The sequence below is a fragment of the Rhinolophus sinicus genome, chromosome 12 (genome assembly GCF_057876585.1).
Source record: "Rhinolophus sinicus isolate RSI-liver-muscle chromosome 12, RSI-T2T, whole genome shotgun sequence".
NCBI classification, from domain to species: domain Eukaryota; kingdom Metazoa; phylum Chordata; class Mammalia; order Chiroptera; family Rhinolophidae; genus Rhinolophus; species Rhinolophus sinicus.
Window position 1 is genome coordinate 6,055,976 of NC_142512.1, and position 26,945 is coordinate 6,082,920.

Here is a 26,945-nt window from a genome sequence, read left to right on the forward strand (position 1 = left end):
GCCTGAAGTCATACGTGGGGGGTAGGAGTGGGATGGGGTGGTAGTCTTGTGACTGAGTCCTTATCCTTTGGTATCTGATGTTATCTCTGGGTAGATTGTGTCAGAATTGAGTTGACTTGTGGGACACTTCAGCTGGTGTCAGAGAATTGCTTATTGGTGTGGGGAAAAACCCCACACATCAGAACTGGTGTCAGAATCTTACCCTCATCCCCATTTCCTGATCTAAAACAAGTGTTTCTGTAAGTGCATCCATAGGACAAGATTTTACACAAAAACAGTCCTACCACCAATCCTGTCTGCTACAGATTTGTAAAGCATACCAGCATATTAAAGGATCCAAGTTCTATAGAACCTTTGAAGTGCTAGTGTGTTTCCAAAACTCACTTGATGATAGAACTTTTTTTCCTCAGTACTTGTTAACTTTAGATCAAACTTGGAGAAATAATGACATTGCTTTGCTATACTTTTGTTGACTGAAAAATACTATCAACGAGGTATTTCATCGCTAAACGGATTTATTTGGGAAAAAGAAAGGGTTGCGACCCAGTGCATGCAGACATGGCAAGCCCCGTGCACACTTTGGCCTGTGTGCCAAAATGGAGGGGTATTTATAGAGGGGAAAATGGAAGTTAGACCCATAGAGCTTTATTATAGAGTTCTTCCTGTAGGGTTCTCGCAATCACATAGAGTGTGAGAACTTCCATAAGCCCCAGCTCCTCCCATAGACCCTCCTGATTGGTACGTTTGCTTCAAGTTCCAGTTAGTCTTTATCACTGTATCTAGTTTTGTTTGGGTGCTAGAAACTCACTAAGGTATTTGTGTCACAGACTAGGTAGGATATAGGCTTTGCCTTCCTGTGAGTAGGCCTGGGATTTCTCTTTGGACACAAAACACCGTGAAACTGAATTTATAGCATGTTGATTGATACTTCAAAACAATTACACTATGCGTTCATTTTTCTTTTTTTTCCAATTATTGTTGACATTCAATATTTTAGTGTCAGGTGAATGCATCCATTTTTCTATTGTCTAGTCAATAAATCCGTTTTGTTTGTGATTGTATTTATAACTATTGATACTAAAGGGACTGGCAGTGGAGGCCAGGCTGACCTCCACCTTTGATGGCCGTGTGAGATGTGATACAGCAAGGAGCCGGAAAATGTTCACCAGTCCCAGTCCTCAAAGCATACTAGAATTTAGATCAACATTGAATCCATCCTGAGGCTATGTGGCAAAATGATCTGGGTTTTGCTGCCCATGTTTTTATTAACACTGCTGTAAGATCAAGTGTTTCTCAAGGTCTGTGATAAGTGAAAATGCCAATGGAATAAACGAGTTGGAGGAAAGGTGAAGGGTGTGTGGACAGCCTCCCTGCCCTAGTGTGTAGAGTCTCACAGCAGGGGTGTGGGGGTAGGGAGCAAATGGGGGTTGAGACCCACTGGCCCCTTTTTCAGAGCTTCACAAAGGCTTTGGGAACAGACCTGGGCAGAAGACTGGCTAGGAAATGTGTAATTTTTAATGTAATGGTGATTTATTTTTTATTTGAAATGTCCAATTTGAAGCCGTTTACATTATTGAACAATAGTGGCGACCCCAGCATCCTCACTCTTCCAGTCAGCCGATATCTTCTAAAGAGCAATCCGGGTCAGAGAAGAAAAAGCAGTCTGACCATGACAGAATTGTCAGTCTGCACAATTAAGATCCCGCTGTCACACGAGGTACCGGCTGAAGGTCGTTTTTTGAGGAGTGCTCCAAAGTATCCACCTGCACCGGATTCCATGGATGCTTTTGTAGAGTGGCCCCGTGGGTGTGGGTGTATGGTGGGGGCGGCCACTCTCGGCTTCCTTTCTCCAAGTTGCTTTGCTAGTGCCTGGTGGTCAGGACCCTGATGATGAACCCCGCTGTCAGTGTGGCTGATGCCACCCCCAGAGCAGCCCCACGACGGATGGCCAGCTGTTTCCCTGACAGTCTGCTGGAAGGAGCTGGAGGGGTGTGGGCTGCTTCTGAAGTCCTGAAGATGTCCATCTGGCACTCGGACCTTGAATACAGTGTCAGGGTAATGCCAGGGGAGAGGCCCGTAGCCACTGCAGAGGCAAAAGGGAGCAAATTCAGCAGTACTGGGGGTGGGGGAAGAGCCTTGGAGTCAGGAAACCTAGGTTAACGGCCTGGCTGCATTTGTTCTGCTGTAGGACTAGAGAATTGACCACTGTGCCTTACAATGGAAAATGCCTGTGCAATAGTAAAATGCATGCATTACCTCTTTTGCAGCAGGATCGGAGGAAATTATATGGGAAAGCATTTCAAACTGAACTTTACAGATAAAGTTTACTACTAAAATCAGATGAGGCATGTTTCTGTCTTTGTCATGACACATCGAATGTAACTTTCACATATGGTTTCAGGGAGCATATTAATGGTTAGTTGATCATGCCTTAGCTGCGTGACAAATTAAGCTCCCAGAGTTTCAGTTAGCTGGCTCACTATTGCACTGATCATAGCCTCCCAGTACGAGAAGGAGTCACTGAGATAACTAAGCGGTTTGGGCCATATATGGCATGCCTAGCACTCAACACTGGCCGTGGGGCAGGAGGGCACCTGTGCCTTGAAGTGGGGCTATCACTTCATCACATAGATATTGGATGTAAGCCAGAGGTGCCTGTCTGTCTGATGGGGTGCAGAGAGGTAGGTAGAGGGGGTTCATTTTCCACCTCCCCCCGACCACTACCACCCGGCCATGCCAGTTAGTCAAGCCAGCCAGACCTTCCTGGACCAATAGCTGTGGGCAGGATGTGGCTTTCTGCCCTAGTCTGGAGTTAGGTGGTGAGAACGCACTCTACAGTCTGATGGGTCCATGCTTGGATCTTATCTCTTGCCTTTTCCAGTCCTAGGACAGTGGAGAAGAGACCTAGCTCTCAGCCTTGCTTCCTCATCTTAGAATGGGGCTACAGCTTGCTGCCTCACAGGGCCAAGGACATGAAGTATATTCATGTCTTCCTTGCGCTAAGGACGTTTTCATGCTGAGAGGAAGAAAGGCACTTTGGGCTTGCATGGTTCCAGATCGCCAGAGGTGCACAGGGCAGCCAGGAGCGATGTGCCCTGGCATTTGTGTGGATGCAGCAGAAGCACCTTGACAGCGTTACCTGAAGATACAACTGCTTTCTCAGGGCTGGGTCTGGGGGCCATGCTTGCTGGGCTCTCAGTGCTCTGCTGCGGCAGCCCCGCCTGTTTCTGAGCCTAAAGAACAGAGTTCACTTGTGTCAGCCTGCCAGCCCTCCCGTTCACCACTGGCCTTGGTGGGGAAGGTCACCAAAAAGATGTGTGACTGCTGGTTTGACCCAGGAGCTGGACCCGAAATGGGAGGCGCCTATTCCTTCCCCTGTGCTTGAAATGTGTGTTCCGCTTGGCTTCCCTGCTCTAGAAGCTGCCCAAGGACATGGCCTTGAGAGAGAAATGTGGTGATGAGATCCTCTAGACCGTGTATGTGACTGACCCCAGTTAAGGCCTCTAAATAAACTTTTAAGATTCTGGCGGGCGGGTGTGGAGATCTACCCGTCTTGCAGCCACCTCATAAGTAAGTTCCCTTGCTCTTCTTTTGGTCTCTCCCTGCCCTCTAACTACTGAGGGGTGGGGAGGGGGTGCAGTTCAGATTACACCTGGGAAGCTCCCTGACAAGAGGTTGTGATGCAACAGGCCTCATCCATGGCCTGCCTTTAAAATATTGCAAGCTAAAGCAGTACACATTCATATACTCATACTCTGGGTGGAGCGGGTGGAGGGGGAGGCAGGAGGGGGCAGGGAGGAAGGAGCTTTAAAGTGGTATTGTTTTAAATCTGTATTTATCCATTGTCTTAGGTGCCAAGATGTCTTGCTCTCCATGTGAGGGCAAAACCATACCCTGCGAGGAATCCGGGTCATTAAGAGAACAACACCCCCTTCTGTTCTCTACCTTCAGGTTGAGCTGTGCCTCTGTGTCTGAGAAGCAGATGCTGGCCTGCCCTGCTTAAAGAGTTTTCCAAGAGCATGGTGAACAGAGTAATTTATTATCTCTTCCAAAGTCACGACACACACTTGGGAGCTTATGTGGGTTCAGACTAGTTTGACTGAGCTCTTTGTTTTCTTTGGTTTTCAGCAGCTGGGGCTGGCTCAGGAAGGTTTTTGGTGTGTGTTCATCTTTGTAATTAGAGAGTGTGCTGCTTTTACTGGTACTATCTGGGGTCTAATTACAATGACAGGAGCTGATGTTGAGGCTGAGGTGGCCTCTCTGTGACCCCACAGGTCATTGCTGCTGAGGCCTGATGTGCTCTGGGCATTTCTGGTGAGCAGTCACTCCACCTAGTTGGGCAAGTGACAGTGTCCCAGGGCAGGGGTGGCTGATTCACTCACCTCCTCTGCAGCCAGCTTCCAGTTTATCTGGGAGGTGTAAGCAATAAAGGCAGCAGCTGCCAGCATGGCACAGACTAGCATGCTCAGCCAGAGGCCTGCAGGAGACAAGTGACAATGGAGCAAGTGTCCAAGGACCACTCAGGCCTCTTTCGACTCTTCCTCACACCACATACCCATGATTCTCATTCTGACCACGAAGGTCAGAACAATGCCCAGTGGCAAGCCGATGACATAATACATGATTGCATTCACAATGGCTCCAAAGGCTTGCCGGCCGGTTCCTCTCAGGACTCCACCATAGACACACTGGGAGGGAGGCAGAAGGGGTGGGAGCTTAGTTATGAAGAGACTGATGGTGGGCCTCACGCAACATGCCCTTTTCTAAGCATTTACATCGCACAGCCTCACTGAACTCTCACAACAAGAGGATGGTGCTCTTATCCCCCTTTCTTCCGTGAAGAGACTGAGCTGAAGAGGTGAAGTCACTTGCCCAGTGTTGCACAAAGGGAGCTGCATTTCGAACATGACTCCAGAGCCCCAGCTATCACCTCTACCCCATTATTGCCTCACTAGAAAGTACGGGTAAAATTGTGACTAACCACCAGCGGGTCTGGGAGATTGGACTAACTTCGTATGGAGATGTGATGTGTTGGTTTCCTATTGCTCCTATTACCGCAAATTTAGGGGCTTAAAACAAGACACATTTATTATTTTATAGTTCTGGAGATTAGAAGTCCAAAATGGGTCTCATTGCACTAATGTTAGTGCTGGTTCCGTTTGGAGGCCCCAGAGGAGAATCTGTCCCCTTTCCTTTTCCAGCTTCTGGAAGCTGCCTGCATTCCTTGGCTCCCAACCCCCAGACGATGATGGCACCACTCCAACCTCTGTTTCTGTCATCACATCTTCTCTGACTCTCTGCCTTCCTCTCTCACTCATAAGGACCCTTGTGATTATATTGGGCCATCTGGATAACCCAGGATCGTCTCCCCAACTCAAGATCCTTAATCACCTCTGCAAAATCCCCTTTTTGCCACATATCATTCACAGGTCTGGGATTAGGATGTGATATGTTTGGGGGCCATTATTCTGCCTACCACACTTGGCAAGCAAAGGTGTTGTCTTGTTCCATGTGAGACAGGCAGTCCTTGCCCCGTCTGGAGAAAGTACTAATGCTTTGCTTTATGTTACTAGTCTCATCCTCCCAACTTGATCCCAGATGTAATGAACTAAAGAACCACAGGCACAGCTCATCCTTGGTCCACACTGTTGATAAACAGATTTTTAGTTATTTTTATTTTGTTAAGGTGAAGGATGTGGAGTATTTTGTGGTTTGTTTTTATTCATTTGAGCAAAGAGGTGATGCACTAGAGATAGGAGATGTGAGTCTCTTGAACTTTGAAATATGGTGCACACATTTCTCATATATCATGAGATAGACAATGATCTTTTTTGGTTAAAAAGAGACTTCTTCCAAATTATGAGTGATGTGGACAAGTATTTCACTCTGGACCAGTATTTCTCAACCCGGGGGCAGCTTTGTCCTCAGTGGGCATTTAGCAACGTTTGGAGATGGTTTTGGTGGTCAAAACTGGGGGATGCTACTGGCATCTAGTGGGTAGAGGCCAGGAATGCTGCTGAAGACCCTACAATGCACAGGACAGCCCTCCTACAACAAAGAATTGTCCTGTCCCAAATGTCAGTAGTGATAAGATTGAGAGGCCCTTTAGAGCACGGTGAGTCACAGTGATAATTTCAGCAGCAGGCACATAGGAAGGGCCAATAACCCAACTAACCTGAAGTTGTCGGCCTGTTTGAAAGAAGCAGTGGACTGGTGGACTAGATAGGGACTCAACAGAGAGCACCATGAGGTGACACAGCCAGGGGAGGTTGGGAGGGCTTGGTAAGTTCTCCATATATCCCAAGTGATGGAAGGCTGTGCATATGTATAGCAGAGACTGGAGCAGGCCCAAGTCACCCCACACATCCTGGACAGTAGAACATGTGCATGGACAGAAGAGACACAAGAGGACCCAAAAGGAAGTAAAAACTGGGCCGACCTGAACTTTGAATGTGCCCCCAGCCCATACTCAGATCCTTCAGCAGAAAATGGAAGCCTTACCAAAGGTCAGAGGTATCTGAACACAATCTCTAACCAATATACCAATATTTGGCTGAACACAGAGCTATGCAGACATAGGAGTAACCCCCTAAGAAGCTAAGCTTAAAAATAAACAAGAAAACAGACAAACGGAAAACAAGACTAAGCAGAGATAGCAGCTGTAGGTTGTGGAGGAGTCCGGATTCACAGAAATAGTCCAGGCAAGTTACTAAACAAAACAACAGTGCTTAGGAAAGATCACACACAACATTCTTCAGGATGGACTTATGCTAGGCCACAAAACAGGTCTCAATGCATTTAAAAAGATTGAATTTATACAAATTATGTTCTCTGACAACAACAGAATTAAATTAGAGATGTCTAGCAGAAGGAAATCTGGGAACACCCTAAATATTTGGAAATTAAACAACACACTTCTAAATCCATTGGTCAAAGAATAGTTCACAAGAAAAATTTTTAAATATTTTGAATCTGAATGAAAAGAAAAACAACATATAAAATGTATTAGATGCAGCTAAAGCTGTAAGTACTTAGAAGGAAATGTATAGTTTTAAATGCCTAGATCAGAAAAGAAGAAAGTTTCAAATCAATAGCCTAATATTCTATTCTAAGAAACTAGTAAAGAAGAGAAACTATACCTATTAATAAATAAAGCTGAAGGATGAGAATAATGATAATTAGAGTAGAAATCATTGAAATGGACAAGAGAAAAACAACAGAGAAAATCATTGAAACCAAAAATTCTAGTTCTTTGATAAGATCCATAAATCTAACAAACACTCACCAAAGATTTGACAGTGGTAAAATAAGACCAAGAAAATAGGAAAGTGAAGACACAAATTACCAAAATCAAGAATAAAATAAGGGATATTACTACTGACCATAAAGAAAAGAATTATAAGGGAATATTATGAGCAACTTCATGATAAAGAATTTTAGACAGTTGAAATGAATAAACTCCTAGAAAGATACAAACTAGTAAAATTAACTCAATAAGAAATAGAAGGTGAATAGACCTGTAACAAGGAAATAAACTGAATTAATTAAAAAGGAAAAAAGGGCCGGCCCGGTGGCTTAGGTGGTTGGAGCTCCGTGCTCCTAACTCCGAAGGCTGACAGTTCGATTCCCACATGGACCAATGGGCTCTTAACCACAAGGTTGTGGTTCAACTCCTGGAGTCCCACAAGGCATGGTGGGCAGCGCCCCCTGCAACTAAGATTGAACACAGCACCTTGAGCTGAGCTGCCACTGAGCTCCCTGATGGCTCAGTTGGTTGGAGTGCGGGCTCTCAACCACAAGGTTGCCAGTTGGACTTCCGCAAGGGATGGTGGGCTGCGCCCCCTGAAACTAGCAAAGGCAACTGGTCCTGGAGCTGAGCTGCGCCCTCCACAACTAAGATTGAAAGGACAACAACTTGACTTGGAAAAAAGTCCTGGAAGTACACACTGTTCCCCAATAAAGTCCTGTTCCCCTTCCCCAATAAAATCTTTTAAAAAAAAAAAGGGGGGGGGGGAAGTGTGAGCCATAAAAGAAAAGAAATTGAGAAGCTGGACTACATTACAAGTGCAAACTTTTGCAGCTCAGAAGATATCAGTAAGAAAATGTTTTCATTGCAAGTCACAGGCTGGGCTTGCAAATTATGTATCTGATAAAGGACTTGTATGTTGAACATATAAAGAATTCTTGCAACTCAGTAATAAGAAGGTAAGGGTTACACTGTGTCCCCAAAAAGATGTTAAAGTCCCAGTTCCCAGTACCTGTGAATGTGACCTTAATTGAAAATAGGGTCTTTGCAGATTGATCAAGTTGAAATGAAATCATCAGGGTGGGCCCTAACCCAGAATAACTGGTGTCCTTATAAAAAGGGGAAATTTGAACACAGAAACAAACATATACAGAAGGAAGACAATGTAAAGACACGCAGGGAGAAGATAGCCATATACAAGTCAAAGAACTCCTGAGGATACCAAAAGCCAGGAGACAGGCCTGGAACAGATCCTTCCCTAGTGCCTTCAGAGGAAGCACCATCCATCTGATGCCTTGACTTGGGACTTCTGATCTCCAGAACTGTGAGACAACAAATTACATTATTTTTATGTCATTCAGTTTTTGGTACTTTGTTACAGCAGTCTTAGCAAGCTAATACAACAAACAACCCAATTTTTCAAATGGCCTAAAGTCTTGAATAGACATTTCACTGAAGAAGATGTACAAATTAATAATAAACACACAAAAAGGGGCTCAACATTAGTCATTAGTCATAGAGAAATGCGCTCTAAACCACAATGAGATATCAGCACAGACCCACTAGAATGGCTATAATAAAAATGAGAAACAATCCCAGAAAGTTATTTTGTGGATATTGACAAACTGATTCTAAAGTTAGTGTGGAAAGGCAAAAGACCCAAAATAGCCAACACAATATTAAAGGAGAATAATATCAGAAGACTGACACTATCCAACTTCAAGACTTAATTATAAAGCTACAGTAATCAAGACAATGTTATATTGGTGAAAGAATAGAAAAATAGATCAATGGAACAGAATAGAGAGCTCACAAATAGACCCACACAAATAGTCAACTGATCTTTGACAAAGGAGCAAAGGAAATTCAATAAAGAAAGAAGTTTTTTTCTAGAAATTGTGCTGGGACAACTAGACATCTGCATGCATAAAGATTAAATACAGGGGCGGCTGGATGGCTCAGTTGGTTAGAGCGTGATCTCTTAACAACAAGGTTGCCGGTTCAATTCCCACGTGGGCCAGTGAACTTCACTCTCCAAAACTAGATTGGAAACAATGGCTGGAGCTTGGAGTTGAGCCCCTGATGCACGGTAGGTTGGCTCAGAGGTTGAAGTGAGGTGCTTGTAACACCAAGGTTACTGATTCAAGTCCCATATGGGCCAGTGAGCTGCGCCTTCCACAACTAGATTGAAAACAACGTCTTGACTTGGAGCTGAGCTGCACCCTCCACAACTAGACTGAAAAACGACTTGACATCCTGGGAAAACACACTGTTTCCCAATATTCCCCAATTGAAAAACAAAAAGGAATAAATACAGATGCCCCTTGACTTATGATGGGGTTATGTCTCAATAAACTCATCACACATTAAAAATATCAAAAGTCAAAAATGCACTTAATACACCTAACCTACCAAACGTTATAGCTTAGCCTAGCCTCCCTTAAACATCCTCAGAACACTTACATTAACCTAGAACTGGGCAAAATCACCTAACACAAAGCCTATTTTATAATAAAGTGTTGGATAGCTCATGCAATTTATTGTGCAGATGGCTTTCACACCATTGTAAAATTAAAAAATCATTAAGTTGAACCATCGTAACTTAGGGACCGTCTGTATAGACATAGATCTTACACCTTTCACAAAAAGTAAAATGGGTCATACACCTAAATGTAAAATGAAAAACTGTAACACTCCCAGTAGATAATATAGGAGAAAAATTTTGGTCACTTTAGATTTGGTGATGACTTTTTAGATGTGATACCAAAAGCATGATCCATGAAAGAAAACAACAAAAACTTGGTAAGTTGGACTTCATTAAAATTAAAAACATTTGCTCTGTGAAAGACATGGTTAGGAAAATGAAAAGACAGGCCATAGACTGTGAAAAATATTTGAGAAACACATATCTGATAAAGGACTGGTATCCAAAATACACAAAAACTCTTAAAACAATAATTTAAAAAACAACCCAATTTTAAAATGGACAAAAGATCTGAATAGACACCTCATCAGAGAAGATATATTGATGACAAATAAGTATACGAAAAGATGCTTTACATCATTTGTCCTCAGGGATTTGCGAATTAATCAGTGAGATACCTCTACACACCTATTAGAAGAGCTAAAGTCTCAAACTCTGATGAGGATGTGGAACAATAAGAACTCTCACTGCTGATGGGAATGCAAAATGGTACAGACACTTTGAAAGACGGCTGGGCAATTTCTTACACAGCTAAACATAATAGTAGCATACTACACAGCAATCATCCTCCCAGGTATTTACAGAAAGAGTTGAAAACTATGTCTACACAAAAACCTGCACAAGAATGTTTATAGCTTTATAATTGCCAAAGCCTGGAAGCAACTGAGATGTCCTTCAGTAGATGAGTGGATAAACTGTGGTACATCTAGACAATGAAGTATTAATGCTAAAAAGAAATGAGCCGTCAAGCTCTGAAAAGGCAAGGAGGAGCTTTAAATGATTATTACTAAGTGAAAGAAGCCAATCTGAAAATGCTACATACTGTATAATTTCAACTATATGACATCTGGAAGAGGCAAAACTATAGAGACAATAAAAAGATCAGTGATTGCCAGGGGTTGGGGGAGGAGGTACACAAGGAGAAGGGAAGGAATGAACAGGTGGTACACAGAGGATTTTTATGACCGTGAAATTATTCATATATATAATGTTGGATACGTGTCATACATTTGTCAAAACCCATAGAATATACAACACCAAGAGTGAACGCTAATATGAACTGTGGATTTTGGTTAATAATAATGTGTCCGTATTATTTCATTAATTTAACAAATATGCCACACTAATACAAAATGTAAATAGTAAAGGAAATTAAGAGGAGGGAGAGGGTTATGGACTTAAAGAGAATATCACAGGCCCAAAATGGCATCACTCGTGCCCATGATACCAAACCTAGATTTAACATATGACCTAATTTCAGTTTCAATCTCTTCCAGAAGCCTACTTTTAATCAACCAATTTGGAATTTTCTGGTCAAGCACAAGTAAGGTAATCAGTCACATGGGCCCTCTCTATCCCCCATAGAAAGAAGAGGCAATCTGCGTGATTAAGAACACTTCCAGGTCTCTTCTCCCAAAGAAAAGATGTCGGGGCCCAGAAATAACTGTCTTTTCTTTCGTTCCTAGCTCCCTTGCCCCACTCTGTTTCCTATAAAAACCTTCCATTTTGTACAAATCTTCAGAGCGCCCTTCTAGTTGTCAGATGGGATGCGGCTCGATTCATGAATCACTTAATAAAGCCAATTAGATCTTCAAATTTACTCAGTTAAATTTTTTTTTTTTAACAATAGGAACTCTATTTTCTGTTCAATTTTTTAAAAAGTTGACTAACTTTTTTTTAAAGACAAACAATGCCAAGAATTGGCAAGGAAGTAGAGAAACTGGAATCCTCATGCACTGGTGGTGGGAATGCAAAATGGTACAACCACTTTGGGAAACAATTTGGCAGCTTCTTAGAAAGTTAAATATAAACTTATCATTCAGCCCAACAATTCAACACCTAGGCCTCTACCAAGGGAAATGAAAACATACATCCACACAAAGACTGGTGCAAGAATGTTCCTAGCAGCCTTAGTCATAATAGCCAAAATCAGAAACAACCCAAATGTCCATCAACTGATGAATGGATAAATAAAATGTGTTATATCCACACAATGGAATATTATTTGGCCATAAAAAGAAATGAAGTCCTGAAAAATGGTACAACATGGATGAACCTCAAAAACATCCTAAGTCACAAAAGACTACATATGATTCCATGTATACAAAATATTCAGAAAAGGCAAAGTTCACACAGACAGAAAGCAAATCAGTGGATTACCTGGGGCTGACTATGGGAGCAGAGATTGACTGCGAAACAGGCTCCAGAAAATTTTGGGGGGTGATGGAAAGATTCTAAAACTAGATTGCAGTGACAGTTGCACAACTCTAAATTTATTGGAAATGATTAGATTATGCACTTAAAATGCATGAATTTTATGGTACGTAAATTATAACTTAATAAAAGTATTAAAAAACAAGGTCCATGGAAAACATATATTAAGAATAATACAAATGTAGCCAGGAGGAAAGATGTCAGAAGGCAGATACACAAGCTATAAGGTCCCTTACAATTGCTAGTTGTCAATTTGCTTCCAAGTTCTTTGGTAGCCAAAGTGAGCAGAGAAGTCCTGCCCATTGGAGGGGAGGCATGTTTAATTCTTTGAGAACAGCTATTCCCAACTAGTGTCAGTAGTCAGAAGAAAAATATGAATAGTGTCCTAACAATATCCTGGGACAAAAACAGTAATAGATTCCATAAGATAATCTATTTTAATGTTCCATAATAAAAGCTTTGTATATGATGACAAAACACAACCCAGAGGAGGCAGTTGTGCTGAGGCTAAGAGCACATGCTCCAAGTATGTTGCTTTCTGAATGTCCAACTAGATTCAAAGGTAAATCCTAGAATATGTAGCGAACTGGATAGTTCTTTGGGAAAATCCTCCATAAATATAATTACATAAGTATAATTTCTCTCAATGGGTTCTTCTTTTTTTTTTTTTCCATGCATTGATAATTATTGTGCAGGGGTTTTTCCCCAGGCAAGGAACAGCCTAGAGTGGAGGTGTTGTGTGTGGCCAATCATGCACACATACTCCTAGGCAGAGCTGTTGGATTTTATGCAAGGGATGCATTCCTGAAGAACTCACTTAACTCCCTCCAGATGTAAAGGAGAAAACAAGATTTCAAATTCTTTCAAGTCTATAAAACAAGACTTTAGTGTTTTATTTTTTTATGTCATACTTTTTAAAATTTACGTAATGTATTTTGCAGTGTATAATGCACATCCATGTTTTTGGCCCAAACTTTCAGGGGAGAAAAACCTTTCGTTTCAATTTTTTAGTTCAAATTTTTATCTGTTTATATTTAGGTACTTATTTTTTTATTATAAAGCAATTTTAGCATCTATCTATCTATCTATCTATCTATTTATTATTACACTTTTAACTCATAAGCATAAATAAAATAATTAAAAACATTTATATAGACACAGAATTAGCACTACCCACGTATAATGCACACCCTTATTTTTCCCTCACAAATTTGGGCAAAAAAGTATGCACTATACAACGGCAAAATATGGCAATTCAAACCTGCACTGAAGGGGACCTGTCCTTTAGTGGTTAAAGGAGCAGAAAATTCAGGGAGTGGGGTTGATTCACTCCCTTTCAGAATGTCCCTTTGCACTGGCGACACGGTGTAGTTACTGTTGAGTTCCTGGCCAGTCAGGGGCATGGGCCCATGCCTGTGGCCCTAGCTCATAAGCAACAAGGAAGGAAAAGGATTTGTGAGTTCACACTTGGTGTGATTTTTCAGCTTTTGGCTAATCTGCATTCATCTTTTGGCACATTGGAATTACAGAAGGCAAGGGGAGTCATTGTTTTGAATAATAATAATAGAACTGATATGAGCAAATACTTTGGACATTTACTGTACAGTTAGCCCTTTCCATGTACTGATGAGTTCATCCTCACAGCCCTATGAGGCCTCAGGTAGCACAGGCCTATCAGTGGTACTCACACACATGGCCTCAAACAGATGAAAGACAACGTAAATCGGCAAGACCTTGTTCACCAGGGCAATGACGTCTCTGCAGAAGAAACAGGAAAGAACATTTGTTTGGAGCACCAAGACATGACTATATTCTTAGAGACCCAGTTATATGCCTTCTATTACAGCACCTCCCCAAAATGTTGGGAACCTAACATACATGAGCCACATGAACCTGACACCCCTGCCCTGAGTTTCTACGTGGCTATAGGTCTTCTTAAATTCCAGAAGAGCTCCCAATTTTGAACTGCCCTTTGATTAGCATCTTGTCTCTGAAAAAGCAAGGAGGCCACAACCTGGGGAGCAAGCATAGATGTTGGCCTCTCAGTGAGGGCAAAGCCGGGGCTAGTCCTGCTCCCTTTGGACCCAGCACTGAGCCACATCTCTGAGGACCAACTACAAGCCACTCTGAACATTTCCCAGAAGTCAGGAAGGAAAACTGGTTACCTACTCATCATTGGTAAAAATATGCCCCAATTTATTTTTCAGGATGCTCAACAGGGTGCTCATAACCATTGAGATGCCAACTGGAAGAGAAAAAGGAAGAGCATTTGGCTGGACCCAATCCATAGAGGAGCCCAGCTTAGGCCAGCACAAGTCAGTGCAGCCCCTTCACCCAGGAGGCTAAAGTCCCCTGCATTAGAGCCATTCATTTGGATTAAGACACCCTTTTGCAGTCCAGTAGGAATGACAACATATAAAACGTCCTTCCTCCTAAGTTTCTCAAAGTGGGGTTCCTGGGCCAGCAGCATTGACATCACCTGGCAACTTGTTAGAAATGCAGATTCTTAGATGCCCATCTCCGACCTACTGAATCAGAAACTCTGCCTGGTGAGGCCCAGCAATCTGTGTTTTGACACGGCCTCCAGAGGATTCCAATGCAGTCTGAAGCCTATGAACCATTGCTTTCCACAGAGGCACTGATCTGAATCTGTTCGCCTCAGAAAGTAGAACCATGACAGAGGACACAAGAGTGTTCTTTCTGAGGAGTGGGATGGGCAGGTCCCAAGCTCCTGGGGATGCTGGGAGGGCGAGCTTACAGAGGACCTGGACGGCTGGAGGGAGAAACCTGGGGAGGAAAGGCCTTCACAGGGTCACACAAAGGTGAGTAATGGAAACCGCTGAGCTGTTCCTGGAAGGGCCCAGGAACCCCAGCAGCAGGGAAGGAGTGGAGAAGGGGCATGGCAGGCAAGAGAGATGTTTGCTGCTGGGGGGAGGAGGAAAGTAGGGGGCCCCCATTAACTCATCAGCAGGGGCTGCTCTGGGCCAGATGGCAGGTATAACAGGTTTGGGAGGTAAATCTGTCCACTCCCAAGGCCAACCCTCCCTCCAAAGTGCCAGGACTTTCCCTGGCCCAGGCCCTTGACTTCCTGCTTTCCAAGTTCCCACTCCCACAGGAGAGGACTCCACCCACCTGTGCAGAGCACGCCGGACATGGCCGATCGCTTAGCTTGAACAGTATCTGAAGCTCCCAGGGCTGTCCCCACTCGGACACAGACCGCGATACTGAGCCCCATGGGAATCTGGGATCAGTGATAAGATGGTCATTGGAGACACCCTCCTGCCCCTGGGATGGGGTGGCTGCTGAGCCAGGAAGAAGCAGAGGAGCAGCACTCCAACCCTCCAACCTGGGCCAGGATGGGGGAGAGCAAAAAAATAGGATGGATCCCAGGGAGGGAGCAGGAGGAGAGAGGGCATTTCACGGTTGCTGACAATAGGCAGTGACATCTGAGGTTGGGAGATGGAGCCACCAGTCCTGCCCCCACCACTCCATCCAACATAACTGGCAGACTGGCCTTGCAACCAAAATCACTGTGTTCCCAAAAACTCATGAGTAAATCAATTTTATAGAGGTGAATGTGGCCTAAGAATACCAGCAAAGCTCCCTGTAAGAAAAAGATATTCAGTGGAAACCATTTGTAAAACTACGAATCACCTTATAAATTAGTTCTATAAGTGTAGGTTTTTGTGAATCTTTTGCTTAAACCTGGGATCACAGACTGCATGCCCCCAGGAGCCTGGCACATGAGTGACAGGGGACAACCCATGTCTCAGAGGAGAGGAGGGCACTGGGGACCATGTTGGAGGAGAGCAATATGCCCCTCCACCAGGGTATGCTTTCACCCAGCTTTCTCCTACTGGGGTGTGCAGGAACATGGGCCCACTGCTAAATGGAATGTCCCATTTTTCAAAAAAATGCAAAAATCCAGATTATGATGTGAAATCTCCCAATTTTTATGGTGTCAATTCAGAAAAAATTCTAACATCATGTGAGTTCAATATTACTCCCAGTGGAGTGTCTGTGGGCTACCTGTGTGTGAGTCTGGCAGGGCCTGAACCTGCTGGGCATGGGAAGTCTGGGAGTGGCCCTCAGGAGACAGAGATGGCTTTTGAGGTGATAGCATTCCCCTCTCCTACAACACCCCCAGGCCAACAGGGGAGCAGGGCAGGGATGGAGGGTGTGATAAAGGCACCCCAGAGAAGCCTCACCAAGTAGGTGACGGTGGCCACCTCGTAGATGATGGCTTGGGCAGAGAGGTCCAGCATGCTGATCAGGCCTATGGGAGAGCACACAGTGAGCGCCCTGCCCTGGGGTCAGCTAGGGGACCCTGGGCTAACAGAATGCCTCTCTGCTTTGGAGGCCAAGGAGTAAATAATTTCAAAGGGCAGATTCACAGCAAAAAAATGTTCTTACTTGGCCTTCAGCTTTCCAGGAAAATCCTGCTCAATTGTTATTTTAGAATTTGGAATTTCCTGCAGGCTGTTACCCAGTATGGTCTGTCTTTCAAGTTGAACTCCTCGGAGTATGAGGCATGGTGAGGGAGGTAAAAGAGACTGGACCAAGATCAGGAAACCCAAGTTCAGGTCTTAGCTCTGCCATGGTGTGACTCTGGATAGTCTCTCTTATTCTTGGGCCTTGATTTTCCTATCTGTAGATGGGAGGGGGGCAGAAACTGGACTAGGTCCCTCAGGGCAACTCCAGCACTGACCTTCTGATTCTCAGGCTGTTTGGGCTCTGCACTGAGTGCTCCGATGAGCACACACTATGTCAGGTGAGAGCCTCACACCTGCCATGCCTGCTCACACTCATGCACCAACCCACTCAACCTCTCAGTTCTTCACTGACTCAATCACCTCCACCAGGGTGACCATGCAGTGCCAGGCCTATGCTGGGCAGTACTGAGATCCAGACACAAAAGGCCTAGGCCTGCCTTCAGAGAGCTCACAGTCCGGTGGGGAGATGAGTGAGCAACTGACCTAGCCTGGGCCAGGCTGGTGAACTATCCATTTGGGGAGGGGGCTTCTGAACTGGGTGAGCAACTGACATGTTTCCCCCACCCTGCTCTTCCACGTACCCGAGAGGAAGCTCCAGATCTCATAGGCCCACCACTCAATGCATATCATGAGCATGCTGGGGATGGCCAGCTGGAAGAAGGAGCCCCAATCCTGCAGGCACTGGCTGGACCAGCCTAGGAACAGAAGCACTGAGAGCTGAGCAGTGGCCCACCTGTGCGTGCCTGCCCACTGCCAGGGGCCCCTGATGGTCTTTGGCTCTGCCGACTCCTGGGCTCAGCTGAGCAGGTCCAGGCACTTGACATTTTGCACAGGGCATGCCAGCTGGTCCAGTGCTGGTGGGGGGGTGGGAGGGTGATGCACGGACAGGGCACCAGCTCACTTGGCCAGCACCATGGAGCAGCTCAGGATAGGAGCCTCAGGCACGGGCAGGTGTTCCCACTCTGCCTGTGACACTACAGGATCTTGGGCAACTACCCTCCCCTTTCTGGGCTCTGTTTCCTCAAGTGAAAATTTGAATCCTTATCTTTGTCCTTCCTCCCCAGAATGGTTGTTGGGAAGATGGCATGAGATCAATGATGCAAAAGGATTTGCAAGGCAGATATGGCTATGCAGACTTGGAGGGGTGTACAGCCACACAGCACTCCCCTGCCCCCAAAATGAGGCGCTGGGCCCCCAGAGATGTTTCTGAACCACCTGGAAATGGAGCCCCCAGGCTACCGAGTTAGGTTTTAGGAGGCAGAAAAGCTCAGAACCCAAAGCCTGGGAGTTGACAGGCGGAGGTTTCAGTCCAGCTTCCACCATGTATCACCCTGGGCATTTTGGGAAAATTACTTAATCTCTGTCTGTCTTAATTTCCTCCATGTAAATAAAGTGGGAACAATAAGGCGCTGTGCAGTTTGAGGTCAGGAATGTCTAGCACTCGGCTGGCTCACTCCTGAAACCTAGGATTTACCTGTGTTACTATTATTACTGTAATCACTGTCCTGAGATCAAGGAACCCACAGAAAGCTCCCTGGGCCAGTCCCCAGCAGAGCTCTGCACTGTGACACATGGCATAGGGGAACCTGGGGCCTTTGGGGGTGAGGGTGCTGAGGGATGGGGCAGGGGGAGGAGGGCCCTGAAGGGAAATGGAAGCAGGACCAGGATGGAGCTCCTCCAATGGGGCTCCAACTAGGCCCTCTGCCTTCCAAAGGAACACCCTATGCCCATGCTGGGGCCTGCCTGCTGCTCGCACGCTCAGCCCCTAAAGGCAGGGCAGCCCTCCCCACCTGCCCATGTCTCCAGGTGCAGCTTCTTCAGCACAATGTAGAAAAAGAGGAAGATGGTCTGCACGAACTGGGAGATGGTGTTGGCGTAAGCAGAGCCCCTGGGAAAAGAGAGAGAGCAGGAATGGGGCCGATGGCTACCTCTGACCCTGGGGAGGAGGGTCTCCCCTGCTGAAGCCAGCACAGGGCGGAGGAGGCATAGGCATGGCTCACCCAGCATCCCCAACCTAGAATTGGCCTCCTCAGCCAGGAGCCACCTGTGCCGCTGGCACCATTACTACACTATCCTGCCAGGTCCTCACTCTCAGCCTCTCCTGGCAGGCAAGGGCAGCGGTGGGGAGTGGCTCCATTCCTTGTCTTGTTGGTGGGGAGTTCCCACAAAATCCCCATGAAGCCCCTTCTGGACGACACAGGCAGCCTCCACAAATTTTTTCATGGGTGAGGCAGGGATGATGACTGCCCCAGTCAGGGGTGGGGCACTTGGTGGGCAGTGCTCCCTAATCAGACCTCCAAAGCCCACCAGCCTCACCTGACCCCCAGGTTCAGCACAGAAACCAGGATGTAGTTGGCCAAGCCATTGACACAGTTGCCCACGACGCCACTGAGGACTTGAGGCCAGATGATTTCCTGAAATAAATGAAAACTGGCCTTGCTATGGGGTGGGCAAGACCAAAGGGGTGTGAACAAGCCTGGGCACATCTAGGGGTTGGAAGGAGGCTGGGACATGCAGCTCCTCACTGTGCCCTGTACCAGAGAGCAGGACATGGCTCGGCAGGTTCACAGATGGTGCAGAGCGGGAAAAAGGCCCAGGTGCCTCTTCCCACTGGAATAGGACAGTGTGCTGGGGGAGGGACCACCCCTCTAGCCAGGGACCTGTACCTGATTTTGCAAATATTTTGCCAGCAGGCTGTAAAAAAAAAATCACCTGTATAAAATAAAACACATATACATACAAATAAACAACTATAAAAAAAAAACCAAAAAATAAAAACAAACAAACAAACAAAAACACCAAACATTAACAAGGTTTCTTAGATATATGAGTTTGGGGCAATCAATTTCACCAAAGTATGTCTGGAACCCTACAGGTGGGCTCTGAGGGAGAGCACGCTTCAGCAGGCTTGTGAAAGAGGCAGAGTGCCTGGCAAGTCTTCTGGCTGCCACCAGCCTAGGAAGGCCACTCAGGGACTTGTGCACAGAGGATACACCAGAGCCCAAATCCACAGTTTGCAACTACTCCAGGGCTTGGTTCTGGCTTCTAAAGAATCTGGAAGGAGTGGCCTTGGACTGAGGGAGTGGTGGCAACTGAGCAATGCTGGCCACCAGCAGCCTCTGCTGATCAAGTTTAAGGCCCCACGGAGGGGGGCAGGGCCTTCCCTGTCTCTGGAGGACAGGGCCATGCATGTCACTGTGTGTGTGTGTGTGTGTATTGGGGGCACTGCCCCTGCTCCTTCTGTCCTCTGTCAAAGGCTGGCCCAGGGCCTGTGCCTTCCTGCCCTATCCTTTCCATTAGCTCTCCACGTAGTGCAGTGTAGTGATTACTAAGAGCATGAAACTGGAACTACACTGCCTGGGTTCAAATATTGGTTCTGCCTCTTGTGGTGTGTGATTTTGAGCAATCTACATAACCTCTCTTTCCTGTTTCCTCATCTATAATGGGGATAATAATATGTGTATACTTTATATACACATATGTATACAAAGTGCTTACAAAACAGTATTTGGTGCATTTAAACATTCCAAGTGTTAAGTAAGCATTATATAAGCATTATTATTATTTCATTGGTAATGAAATCTTGCAAGTGCATTTTGTGGGAGGGACTTGCTTTATTTGATAAGGAGTTACCACAGTGATAACTTTATAGGATGTTTTCCCCTGACCCAGCCCTAACGGCCCTGTTTGACAAGATAGCATCACCTTGGTCTAAAGAGCTAAAGCATGGGCACTCGGGAGAACACCAGCCTTTTCAGGTACTTTCCATGATACAGAAGAAATCTGGTGCTGGCAGGGCCCCAAAGAGGTCATGGTACTGGCCTTTCAGTGTGTGGCCTGCCAGACTTCGGCACGCTTTAAGGCACCCTGAATTCGCCGACTCATCCCCTTCCCAGCTCCCTTCTCAAGAACTTCGCCCCCTGGTAGCTGGAGGGTAAAGTGGTGCTGCATGCCAGAGATAGGAGGATAGACTCCAGCTGGCAAGGCCATCCCTGATACAGAACTGCCAGGGAATAAGTAACACGTGTCACTAAGCTTCAACAAATCAAATAGTGTAGCAGTGGATTCCAGAGTAGACATACAGACTGCTGGGTCAGGCCAGAAATCTCAGAAACTGACCAGACTGGACACACTGCTTATTTAGTACTTAGTAAATTCATGGAGAAAAGAAAGAAGGGAATAGTCAATGATGCATCTTAGAAAAAGTTTGTTAGATTAAAATTTTACATGTAAAAATGGAAACCATAAAAGGGTTCAAAGAAAATATAGGCGAACGTTTATACAATCTTGATGTGGGTTAAGTGTTTTTAAGCTCAGCAAAGACAGATATCATAAAGGATAAGATTTATGGATCTGTTATGTATACATTAAAAATTATTTAAGTAAAAAATATCAAAATAAGAAAAAGAAAGTGACAAACTGAAAAACATGTTTGCAACATATATGACAAAGGATAAAGCTACTATTAGTATAGTATAGTATCAAGATACTATAGTAACAAGAGTTACTATAATTAGAAAAAGATTAACTCACTAAAATAAGCAAAGGGTATAAACAATTCACAGAAGCAAAACAAATGATCAGTAAATACATGAAAAAATATTCAACTTCATTGGCAATAAAATGCATGTTAAAACAATTTCTTTCTAACAGGAAAAAAATTGATAATACTACTCTGTGCTGATGAGTGTTGCCAGTGGGATTAGAATCAGTACAAATTGGTATCAAAAACCATTGAGGAGTAACTCCAATTACAATAATCCATTTTAAGGAAATCATTACAGATGTTCACAAAGTTTTTCTGTAAGAATGTTAATCAAATCTTGTTTATAATAGTGAATATTGGAAACAACCTAAACACATAACATATAGGACTTGGTTAATAAATTATGACACTCTGGGATACTATATAGCCTTTGAAATGGGTATTGCGGAAATGGGAAAATGGAAATTGCTATTTAATCATATCAAGAAATTAATGACACATTTGAAAAGGAAAAAGCAGATTATAATACAATATACATACATTGGCCTCATTTCAAACCATATGTATGTAGGTGTATGTTTGAAATCACACACCCATGAATAGAAATAATCCTGAAAAGAGATATTAACCTATGTTCTTTCTGGGTGGTAGGATTATAAGTGATTTGAAATTTTTCTTCCCCCGGATTCTATAATTTCTTCAATAAGTGGTTTTCTACTCACAAAATATGTTCTGTTAATTTTTAGAAATTCAATCTGCACTGACTGGAAGGGTCATCCTCTCCTGCCTGTCAGCCATCCTCGTGGCACAGCGGGAAGCCACTGCGAGCTGATGGACTTCACAGCAGAAACATGGAAAGGCAAAAAGCCAGAATTTGGGAAAGTGGAACTCCACCCTCCTCTGGGCTCAGCAGACAGTGGGACTTACCGGAAGTGCTGGCATGAAAATCAGCACGTATTCCTGGGTTAGCCTGCAAGAAAACCAGAAGCTCTGGAGCTGACCAACCTATGCTTTCTCGACTGGGGACATCCTGGGCACCCCGAGTTTGAGGAGAGGCTTTCCCAGGCCCTGCAAATCTCCATCAAGACAAGTAAAACTTTAGCAATCGAGGGTGGTGCTGCCACCACATGCCGGAAATATGCCAGGAGGAGCCCAAGGACCCAACCACTAGTCTCATGACTAGGGAACTTAAATTCGGAGTAACATGTGGTTTGCAAGGAGGAGAAAAGTTCTATCTTATCAAGAAATAACAAAATGGGGGCAGCCGGTTAGCTCGGTTGATTAGAGCGCAGTGCTCTTAACAACAAGGTTGCTGGTTCGATCTCCACATGGGCCGCTGTGAGCTGCGCCCTCCACAACTAGATTGAAACAACTACTTGACTTGAATCTGATGGGTCCCAGAAAAATACACTTAAAAAAAAAAAGAAATAACAAAATGAAGTGCACATAATATAAAATCATAATATAAAATGAACACGGTATTCCCCTGAGGGGATGTTTCTAAAAATAATGAACTGCAATTCATCAGAAATTAGTTCAGTCCTCTTCCTCCTTTTTGGAATGTGGGGTAGTGCACATTTCATTTCTTCAAAAGTATCTGTGAAGGAGGCCGGCCCGATGGCTCAGGCAGTTAGAGCTCCATGCTCCTAACTCCGAAGGTGCCGATTCTCAACCACAAGGTTGCCGGTTCAACTCCTCGAGTCCCACAAGGGATGGTGGGCTCCGGCCCCTGCAACTAAGATTGAACATGGCACCTTGAGCTGAGCTGCTGCTGAGCTCCCGGATGGCTCAGTTGGTTGGAGCGCATCCTCTCAACCACAAGGTTGCCAGTTCGACTCCCGCAAGGGATGGTGGGCTATGCCCCCTGCAACTAGCAACGGCAACTGGACATGGAGCTGAGCTGCCTGAGCCCTCCACAACTAAGACTGAAAGGACAACAACTTGAAGCTGAACAGCACTTTCCACAACTAAGATTGAAGGGACAACAACTTGACTTGGGAAAAAGTCCTGGAAGTACACACTGTTCCCCAATAAAATCCTGTTCCCCTTCCCAATAAAAAAAAAAAAAAGTATCTGTGAAGCTCCAACTAGTGCAGGGACACAAATGCAAATAACATGCAAATCCCTATTTTTCTTTCCTCCTATGTAAATCAAAACTGGCCATTTTGTCTGCTCCCTGCTGGTCACAACTGGAGCAGCACATTGTGCCAGAGAATTCCAATAGCTAACCCAGAACCATCCCTGGAGAAGCTGCTCTTGTGATCCAGAGAAGCATGGGGCCTGGGGCGGGGCTTCTTTGGGGGTTCCCTCCCAGGCTTCCCAGCAGGAGCCAAGTGCTACCTGGCAACATCCGGGTCCTGCCTGAAGAGCAGCAGGATCTGCTGAGTGTTGAGGAAGAGCGCCCAGCAGGGGAAGCAGCAGAGAAGCAGTATGAGCGTCCCCCTCTGCAGGATGACCCCCATGTGCTTCTTGTTGCAGCTGCCAAAGCTCTGCAAAACAGCAACAACTATGCTCAGCACCATCCCTGTCTGCTAGGTGAGCTCATCCAGTGCATCAACCTGCTAGCGGTGCTAGTGCTGTGGGATGGCAATGGGCACCAGCCAGTGCCTCAGAATAACTTTGGTATGCTTTGGTATCATACTAATGTGATTAAAATCACCAATGGAAATCAAGTGAGGTAATGTCTTTGGTTCACATTATAAAGAGTAGATCATCACTTTTTTTTTTTTTTTTTTTACATGTGGAAGTAGCTATTACTTACCTTCTGCTTCTTTGTCCTTCCTATTTAGGAGATAGTTACAAAATGCACTGTAAAGCTAACCACACCACAAAAATAATCTGAAAGACCAATTGAATCCAAAAATGGCCTCTGGTGTTTGAATGCACTTTAAACAACTAGATAGGAAAGGGACATTTGGCAGCCCTAGGTATAGCCTGGGGCAGCTCACTCTGCAGGGGCTCAACCTGCTCACAAAATTATAATAGCAGCAATGTACCCAGCACAAGCCTCTGTCTACCCATTGTCCCCAGTTCTTCAAAAGTGTCTAATGAGGAAAGCATCATGTCCCTACATCACAGCTGAGGCAAGGGAGCTCTGAGAGCATTTGTCAAGTCACCCTGCTGGTAAGTGGCAGCCAGGTCTGAGCCCAGGTTCCTAGGTCCACCATGAATCCCAAACTCCAGGGGCACCTGAGTCCCCACTGGGCTGTGAAGGCAGGGGGCTCCCATCTGTGCACCCTCAACACTTGACACTCCAGGGCAGGGAACTAACTCCACCCATTTCTCTCCATGGCTCTCTTGGCTTCTGCCCACACTCAAAGGGAGTGTCTCATTCCCTGACAGCACAAGGTCCTAGGAAACATCAGGGAAGAGGGGGCATGTGCCCCCTCCCCCAATGTCTGCCTGACAGGCTCCCAGCTCCAGGGGGCACTGAGGCGTCTTTGGGGGGCCTCCACCCCCTACCATTTCTGCAGCAGCTGAGGGATCAGCTCTGCCCCTGCCCAGCTCCAGGAGGCCCACCTACCTGGGACATCAAGGTGTCACATGCTGAGGAAAAGCCGACTCCTACAGAAACTCCACAGACATTGACAAACTGGGGTCACACACAGGAGAAAACATGAGGCTTGTCAGGTGGGGACCTAGGAGGGGACCCTGCCTCTGGGGTAACACCACCCAGCAACAGCTGTGATGTGCAGCTGAGCCACAGACCCCCCTCTAGGCTGGGCCCGGCCCGCATGTGCTGTGTCCCATCAGGTCACAGCTGTGAATGTAGCTGTCATGTTATGTCTTCTCCTTGAAAGCCCGGGGGAGAAGCCCAAGAGAGACCATCCCGGCACAGTCCCTGCTGTACTCACGGCCACCGATAGGGTCACCGATGCCAGCTCCACTTTGCCCAGATGCCCACAGAACACTGAGCTCACGACATAGATCATGAAGGATAGCGCCTGGAACAGGACCTGAAGGGTGGCGGCCAGGGTCAGGGGCGTCACTCAGCCCTGCCTCAGCCTGCCAGCCCCCATCAACCCCGAAGCTCCCACCCATGACAGCCCAGTCCTACATGCACAACAGCGACCTGCAAAAAAAACATTCACAGTCATGGGGCCAATTGCCCACATGCGGAGAAACAAGCATGTGTCTAAGGCTGACATAGCAGCCAGGGCTGGAAGTCAGGAGACCTGAGTGCTACTCCTATTGTGCCGTCAGCAGCTTCACTGACCCTCATTCCGGTTTCCTTGCCTGAAAGTGCAGAAGTGCACGAGAGGCATCTAGCACAGACCTCTCAGAGCTTAACACAGGAGAGCATTCGATATTGCTGTTGATGTTGTTATTATAATCACTTGGTAAGGCCATATCCAAACAAAACAGAGGTGGAATAAAGTCCACCAATATCTTAGTAATCGCTATGTCTAGGGGATGGGATTAGAGATGCATTTCTTTCTTCTTTATAACTTTCCGTTTTGTCTGAAACTTTTACAGGGAGTGCATATTTGTTAGTTTTTATGGTCAGAAAAAATTTATCTAAAGCCATTTTCGCACTAGAAATAAAATGGGCAGAGGGCCCCTTCTTCCCCTGTAAACGCCTCTTTGGGGAGACCTGCAGGCTCCTGGATCAATGAATCTCACTTGTCATTGTGGGATCTTTTAACACAGCATTCCCCTGGTTTCTGAAGGAGGACACACTCGTCCCGGCTGAGCAGGGCCAGGCCCCACTGCACCCTGGCACTGTCCAGGGACAGCCATCCTGCTGTCACCTGCTCTGGTCGGCAGCCTCTGGTGCAGCCTGGACATGGTCAATGGTCAACACGGGCAGTTCCTGGGGAAGGTTGTGAGCAGACCCTGGCAAACCCCGTGTCACACCTGAATAGCATTTAGCTCCCAGACTCACTGCCCCCCCCCCCACCTCCTTACCAGGGGTCCTGACAGGACAAAGAGCTTCCACGCCTCAGCCCTAAAGCCAACGGGGACCAGCCTGCGGAGGGCAGGGCAGCAGCCCCTTTGGTTCAGGGAAAATGTGTCCTGGAGGCTGTCCATTCCAAGCCCAGAGCACTTGCTGACTACCTTACACGCCTGAGCACTCCCAGCCTTGACCCGCCAGCCTGAAGTCACCTTGCAGCCTGACTAATGAGTAAGGAGAGGGAGGAGTGTCCGCCTCAGCAACCTGTGGGATGTGCCCTGTTTCCCTGGCCAGCCTACTGGCCCTGGCCCCAGGGAAGGACAAAACAGAGCCTTAGACACCTACGAGTCACCCAGGCTGAGCCTTGTGGGTGCCTCGTGTCTGTTCTCCCCAAGCGTCAGCAGTGAAACCCCAGGAAGAGAAGGTTAGGGGCAGTGAGAAGGTGTGCTAGGCCAAGGGATGGGGCTGCTGGGGTGCTGGGTATCTTACACCTTGGGATGATTGTGCCCAGATGACTCTCACTTCACAGATGAAGAAATGGAGACTCATAGAGCCAGGCAGCAGAGCCTGGGTTCCATGTAGGTGGGCTGCCTCCAGAACCCTGTGCTGGGAGGGGTGAGGTGGGAGGGGACAGAGGCTGGGGTCAGGACTTACCATGTTTCCCCGAAAATAAGACCTAGCTGAACAATCAGCTCTAATGTGTCTTTTGGAGCAAAAATTAATATAAGACCACCTGGTCTTATTTTACTATAAGATTTGGTATATAATACAATAATAATATAATAATATAATATAATATAATATAATATAATATAATATAATATAATATAATATAATATAATATAATTAATATAATATAATATAATGCCAGGTCTCATATTAATTTTTGCTCCAAAAGACACATTAGA

At 45.7% G+C, this 26,945-nt stretch overlaps 1 protein-coding gene across 6 annotated transcripts; it reads right to left on the reverse strand.

Annotated features, from left to right (window-relative positions):
• Positions 1-1,508: 1,508 nt before the first annotated feature.
• Positions 1,509-26,269, reverse strand: SLC47A2 (solute carrier family 47 member 2). Of its 6 annotated transcripts, XM_088801892.1 has the most exons (17): positions 26,052-26,268; positions 24,998-25,099; positions 24,667-24,735; positions 23,484-23,632; positions 22,067-22,113; positions 19,324-19,364; positions 18,974-19,071; positions 18,448-18,545; positions 17,239-17,352; positions 16,373-16,440; positions 15,297-15,405; positions 14,334-14,409; positions 13,853-13,922; positions 4,556-4,688; positions 4,383-4,477; positions 3,140-3,233; positions 1,509-2,083 (listed from the first exon to the last, which is right to left on the reverse strand). In XM_088801892.1, exons 1-17 carry the CDS (start codon positions 26,172-26,174, stop codon positions 1,863-1,865), a joined length of 1,707 nt encoding a protein of 568 aa, XP_088658018.1. In that variant the 5' UTR covers positions 26,175-26,268; the 3' UTR covers positions 1,509-1,862. The 6 variants fall into 6 exon arrangements, with proteins under 6 accessions (XP_088658018.1, XP_019612990.2, XP_088658014.1 ...); XM_019757431.3 differs by lacking the exon at positions 19,324-19,364 and having other exon boundaries at positions 22,071-22,113; XM_088801888.1 differs by lacking the exons at positions 19,324-19,364; positions 24,667-24,735 and having other exon boundaries at positions 22,071-22,113; positions 26,052-26,269.
• Between the last annotated feature and the right edge of the window lie 676 nt (positions 26,270-26,945).